At 38.3% G+C, this 6996-nt stretch overlaps 1 protein-coding gene across 1 annotated transcript in view; it reads left to right on the top strand.

Moving 5' to 3' along the window:
• The first annotated feature begins 731 nt into the window (after window positions 1-731).
• Window positions 732-6996, top strand: part of ASH1L (ASH1 like histone lysine methyltransferase) — a 128522-nt gene continuing 122257 nt past the window's right edge. Inside the window, exon 1 of the mRNA XM_074262220.1 lies at window positions 732-5327. Within this exon, the coding sequence (XP_074118321.1) occupies window positions 848-5327 (4480 nt within the window). The 5' untranslated portion in view covers window positions 732-847. The remainder of the gene's footprint in view (window positions 5328-6996) is intronic.

Here is a 6996-nt window from a genome sequence, read left to right as displayed (position 1 = left end):
CTGCTGCCTGTCTCTAACATGTAATGAGCATCAGTCACACTGTGTTCTGTAGATGGAAATTTTTAGTCCCTCTTGAGCAGGACTTTAAGTTTAACTATTACTTTTTGGGAAATGTTATGAATTTCAATCAGAAGCATATTGAAATAAAAGAGTAAAACTTATTTATTATATATAAAAACATTTCAAAGCCAAATGTAAATGGTTTTGAATAAATGGATGTTAACCTATTTTTTCTTTTTACATCCCCTGAAGTTATCAATATTGAGGCCAACAGTTAGTTGGAACAAGTTTAAAAGTTGAGAATCTGTGTTGGTTTGGTATTATGCTAATGATTTGGAATAATTGAAGTCATTGTTTGAAATCTTCCCCCAAAATATGAGCATTAAGCTTTACTTAATAAAAAAAAATATATATATATATATATATATATATATATATATGGTATGGGGAGAGAAGTGATACTTAACTGCCCTTAGATTTTTTTTTTTAATTTTTGCTCACATATATTTGAACATTATGTTTTATAAATCAGTGAAGAGAATTGTTAGTTGTTTAGGTGTGGAGGAGGGGATGCAGTTAATTGAGAACAAAAAGACCATGGTAGCAGTTGTATTTTTTTTTAGTCAAGTTTATATAGAAAAATGTTCACTAAAATGTACTGGTACAATATGATGTACCACTTAGCATAGTTTTAAAATTATTTTCCTGTCTTCTTTTCTCTGAAATATTTATTTTTTTCATTTTTTAGGACCCTTCAAAACTTTACAAGAAAGCAAATGATGTTGCAGCTGTTGAATGCCGCTCTGAAGAAGGCATCCACCTTCATTCACAGGGAGAAAATAATCCTATGTCAAAGAAGCTTTCTCCACTACACTCTGAAATGACAGATTATGTTAAATCAGCACCATCTACTCTTGTTGGTAACCGTGATCCTGACTCGAAGGACAGAGCTCTACTTAATGGAGCAACAAGTGTAACAGAAAAATTGGCACAGCTCATTGCTACTTGTCCACCTTCCAAGTCTTCCAAGACAAAGCCAAAAAAGTTAGGGGCTGGTATTACAGCAGGATTGGTTAGCAAAGACTTGATCAGAAAGCCAGGCATTGGTCCTATGGCAGGAATTATCCACAAGGACTTGATTAAGAAACCAACAATTAGCACAGCAGTTGGGTTGGTAACTAAAGACCCTGGGAAAAAGCCAATCTTTAGTGCTGCAGTAGGATTGGTCAGTAAAGACTCTGGGAAAAAACTGGGAACTGGGACTACAACAGTATTCATAAACAAGGACTTAGGAAAGAAACCAGGGACTATCACTACAGTGGGACTGGTGAGCAGAGATTCAGGGAAGAAATTAGGAATTGGTATTGTCCCAGGTTTGGTGAGTAAAGAATCAGGAAAGAAGTTGGGACTTGGTACTGTAGTTGGACTTGTTAATAAAGATTCAGTAAAGAAGTTTAGCCCTGCCATTGGACTGGTTGCAAAAGACTGTGGGAAGAAGACTATAACAAATTCAGCAGTGGGATTGGTTAATAAGGACCCTGCAAAGAAATTGGTGGCTTGCCCTGTAGCAGGATTGGTCAACAAAGACATTGTGAATTTAAAAGCTGAAGCTTTGCTCCCTGCTCAAGAACCACTTAAGGTTTCTTGCAATACAAATACTAGTAGTCATGAAAGTCAGGAGCTTTCTGAATCCCTGAAAGATAGTGCCACCAGCAAAGCTTTTGAGAAGACTATTATTCGTCAGAATAAAGATAGCTTATTAGAAAAGTTCTCAATTCGAAAAGAAATCATTACTTTGGACAAAGACATTTTTAATGAAGGAACTTGCATACAGCAGGACAGTTTCTTATCCAGTGAAAGGGGGACCTATGTTGAAACTACAAAGCATGAGAAGCAGCCTCCAGTATATTGCACTTCACCAGACTTTCAAATGGGAGGCACTTCTGATGCATCTACAGCTAAGTCTCCCTTTAGTGCAATAGGGGAGAGTAATCTCCCTTCCCCCTCACCAGCCATGTCTGTTACGCCTTTAAACAGAAGTCCCCCTGGAACTTCTTCCCAGTTGGCTACTAATCCATTACATTTAGGTCCTTCCACAGAACTCATAGAAGGAATTGCTGAATCTATTGGAAAAACCCAATTCAGTTCTGAAAATTCCCATATGAACCTTGGTCACAGGTCTCTGGTTCACAGCATGAACACTGATTGCAAAGGAAGTGATAAAGAGTTAAATGATTCAAAAGCTTCTCATACAGATAACTCAAGAATGGGCTCCTCCATAGGAAAAAAGCCAAGTCTGGCTTCAGAATCCAGTATACATGCTACACTTACCCCCTCAGTTGTTAGTTTCACTAGTTTATTTAGCAGTAAACCCTTTCTGAAGATTGGTGCAGTAACTGCATCAGAGAAACACTGCCAAGTTGCTGAAAGCCTGAGCACTAGTTTGCAGTCCAAACCATTAAAAAAAAGAAAAGGAAGGAAACCACGATGGACTAAAGTGGTAGCAAGAAACACATGCCGGCCTTCAAAAGGGCTAGAATTAGAAAGGTCAGAGCTTTTTAAAAATGTTTCATGTAGCTCTCTGTCAAACAGCAATTCCGAGCCAGCCAAGTTTATGAAAAACATTGGGCCATCTTCATTTGTGGAGCATGACTTCCTTAAATGCCGATTGCCAAAGCTGAGTAAATCTAGCACAGCTCCATCTCTTGCTCTGTTAACTGAAACTGACAAGCAGTCTCATAAGTCCTTTGCCAGCCACAAACTTTCCTCTAGTATATGCATGTCTGGTGACCTTTTACCTGACATTTATAAACCTAAAAGAGGAAGACCTAAAAGTAAGGAGATGCCCCAACTAGAAGGTCCACCCAAAAGGACCCTAAAAATCCCAGCCTCTAAAGTTTTTTCATTACAGTCAAAAGAGGAGCAAGAGCCCCCTATTTTACAGCCAGAAATTGAAATCCCTTCCTTCAAGCAGAGCCTATCAGTATCACCCTTTCCCAAAAAAAGAGGAAGGCCAAAAAGACAAATCAGATCACCAGTCAAGATGAAACCACCTGTGCTATCAGTGGCACCCTTTGTGGCCACTGAAAGTCCAAGTAAACTAGAGTCTGAGAGTGATAAGCATAGAAGTAGTAGTGACTTCTTTGAAAGGAAAGATCAACTTCAGGGTCCAGATGACAGTCATAAACCAAGTGTGTGTGGTATGAGTGATCTTGAGATGGAACCTGATAAAAAAGTTAATAAGAGAAACAATGGCCAATTAATGAAAACTATCATTCGCAAAATAAATAAGATGAAGACTTTGAAGAGAAAGAAACTCCTGAATCAGATTCTTTCAAGTTCTGTTGAATCAAGTAACAAAGGGAAAGTACAATCCAAACTCCACAATACAGTATCAACACTTGCTGCCACATTTGGCTCCAAACTGGGCCAACAGATAAATGTCAGCAAGAAGGGAACCATTTATATAGGAAAGAGGCGAGGCCGGAAACCAAAAGCTGTGCTTAATGGCATCTTAACTAGTAGCCCAACTGGTTTGGCTGTCCTAGAGAAAACAGCTCATCAGGTAGCTGGGTCAGCATTAGGGCAGATTCTCCCTCCACTCTTGCCTTCAGCAGCAAGTAGTTCTGAGGTTCTTCCATCCCCCATCTGTTCTCAGTCTTCTGGGACCAGTGGGGGCCAGAGTCCTGTCAGCAGTGATGCAGGATTTGTTGAGCCCAGTTCAGTGCCATATTTACATATACACTCCAGACAGGGCAGTATGATTCAGACACTTGCTATGAAGAAGGCTTCAAAGGGAAGGAGGCGGTTATCTCCTCCTACTTTGTTGCCAAATTCTCCTTCTCACTTGAGTGAACTCACTTCTCTGAAGGAAGCTACTCCTTCCCCAATTAGTGAATCTCATAGTGATGAGACCATTCCTAGTGACAGTGGAATTGGAACAGATAATAATAGCACATCAGACAGGGCAGAAAAGTTTTGTGGGCAGAAAAAAAGGAGGCATTCTTTTGACCATGTTTCTCTCATTCCCCCTGAAACCTCCACAGTCCTAAGTAGTCTCAAAGAGAAACATAAACACAAATGTAAACGCAGGAGTCATGATTACCTCAGTTATGACAAAATGAAAAGACAGAAGCGAAAACGGAAAAAGAAGTATCCCCAGTTACGAAACAGACAGGATCCAGACTTCCTTGCTGAGCTGGAGGAATTAATAAGTCGTTTAAGTGAAATTCGGATCACTCATCGAAGTCATCACTTTATTCCCCGTGATCTCCTACCCACTATTTTTCGAATTAACTTTAACAGTTTCTATACGCACCCTACTTTTCCCTTAGACCCTTTGCACTACATTAGAAAACCTGACTTAAAGAAAAAAAGAGGGAGGCCTCCCAAGATGAGGGAAGCAATGGCTGAAATGCCTTTTATGCATAGCCTTAGTTTCCCTCTCTCTAGTACTGGGTTTTACCCCTCTTATGGCATGCCTTATTCTCCTTCTCCTCTTGCAGCTGCTCCCATAGGATTAGGATACTATGGAAGGTACCCTCCAACTCTTTATCCGCCACCTCCCTCTCCTTCTTTCACCACTCCTTTGCCACCTCCTTCTTACATGCATGCTGGTCATTTGCTTCTCAATCCTGCCAAGTACCACAAGAAGAAACATAAGCTGCTTCGTCAGGAAGCCTTTCTTACAACAAGTAGGACACCCCTTCTCTCCATGAGCACCTACCCCAGTGTCCCTCCTGAGATGGCTTATGGTTGGATGGTGGAGCATAAACACCGGCATCGGCACAAACACAGAGAACACCGTTCTTCTGAGCAACCCCAGGTTTCCATGGACACTTTAGCTACCAATAGCTCTTCCAGAACTGTTCTAGAATCTCTGAAGCGTTATCGATTTGGTAAAGATGCTGTTGGGGAGCGATATAAACACAAAGAGAAGCATCGTTGTCACATGTCCTGTCCTCATCTGTCCCCATCAAAAAGCTTATTAAGCCGAGAGGAGCAATGGGTCCACCGAGAACCTTCAGAATCCACTTCATTGGCCTTGGGATTGCAGACACCTTTACAGATTGACTGTTCTGAAACATCTCCAGGTTTGTCCCTGGGAGGTTTTACACCTAGCTCTGAGCCAGCCAGCAGTGATGAACACACAAACCTTTTCACAAGTGCAATAGGCAGCTGCAGAGTATCAAACTCTACTAATACAAGTGGCCGGAAGAAATTGACTGACAGTCCAGGACTCTTTACCGCACAGGATACTTCATTAAATCGGCCTCTTAGAAAGGAAACTTTGCCTTCCAATGAAAGGGCACTGCAAACTTTGACAGGTAAGAGGGTTCTTTTCACGTGCTATCAGAAGAAATGGGTTGTTCATACAAATTTATTCTTTGCATTTTTTGAATCTTATTTTTAATATTGTATTCATACTTGGAAATAAGAACTTGAATCTACATGGTCACGCTACAGTATTTTTGATAGCAGAGGCAGTAAATCACATGATATTCAAACTATAAAAGAAAGAGAAAGGGATTCTTACTCTTTGTATAGTAATACCAAATGACACTTTCTTTTTAGAGAGAATGTGTTACTATACAAGATGCTTAATAAACATCTTAAATTTGTAATCTGCACTTACTTTTATTAAAACCTCATTGTGGAGCTAACCTTCAATTCTCAAAGGCTATGTCAGCTAAACTTAAGCATTGGTGATAATATCCTACCAAAATATTTGAATACAAGCTCAATGGTGGATCTTATGTTTGAGAACCATCTGAGCTAAACCCACAGAGTTTAATATGGAAGTTTTTCTATCAATCACAATATTTTAATTTTTATACCAGTAAATTAGTTTTTAACAAGTTATTTCTTTTGTTTTTATACCAGTCATTTGCTAATACATTTTCTTGTTTCTCTCCCTAATTCTTCCCTTTAAACAACAACTTATAATTTAAATAAGACCATGTCTGACCACATATTCAATGTTCATTTTATTGTCTCCTAGAACCAAGATTGTGATCATTCAGAAATCTGATGTTTTGAGTACTGAGTTAAATATATCTTTTTTTTTTAAATACTTAAAATGAGCTATTATTGCTTTTCTTGTTTTTGAGAGTAAGCATTCGTTTACTTTGTAGTATTTTGTTTCACTAGAATAAGTTTTGTTCTTCATAAAACTAACAAATTTTTCTGAAGAATCTACTTGTAATGATTGGGAAATTATTACAAATCAAGTAAATGGATAGAAGTTAATTATTTGGGGCAAAAAAGGAAGAAAGCATCACCTGAACAAAAACAAGCTTCAGAACCAAGAAACAATGAGTGAATATCATTGGCATTTCTAGTTTTCATACTTTTTATATACCTGGAAAATAAGAGCTCTTCTAGTGAAAAAGAAAAAAATGATTTTGTGTTATATTTGGTAAATAATGTAACAAAAAAAACAACAACCACACATTCTAATTTATATATAGAATTATCTTTCCTTATTATTGTAAGGACCCATTATTATAACTATTGGAAGTAGTATTATTAGGCTAGGTTGTTTAGTGTGAGCTCACTACATTTAGCCCATTTAATATATCCAGCCACTCTTTCCACCATGCAACACACATGTACTCCTTTCCGTCCCACACTGCTTAACCTCTTGCTATGAGAACTATAAGTAAGTAAATATTGCCCTCGATTCTGCAAAAAGCACATAATTCACTTGTACTATAATTCTCCCTACTATGAATGTTTTCTCTATATCATAATGTAAACTTCTTGGGGGCAGGGAAAAAAACCAATCTTTTTATCTTTTAAGATCCAGCCAACTGACAGATATTTTACAGTGTTATTCTATTTAACTTTTTATGCATGACTTAAATGCATATAGATATAAATGTTATATTTGTTAGGATCCTTACAAGGTGCTAAGTCGGTACTTAACAGTTCTCTACTTCAGAGTTCACACCTTTAAAGGAATTCACTCATTGGTTCCGTAAGGAGTTCCCACAA

The sequence above is a fragment of the Sminthopsis crassicaudata genome, chromosome 4 (genome assembly GCF_048593235.1).
Source record: "Sminthopsis crassicaudata isolate SCR6 chromosome 4, ASM4859323v1, whole genome shotgun sequence".
Classification (NCBI taxonomy): domain Eukaryota; kingdom Metazoa; phylum Chordata; class Mammalia; order Dasyuromorphia; family Dasyuridae; genus Sminthopsis; species Sminthopsis crassicaudata.
The sequence above is the reverse complement of the archived record's forward strand: the minus strand, read 5'-3'. Positions and strand labels throughout refer to the sequence as shown.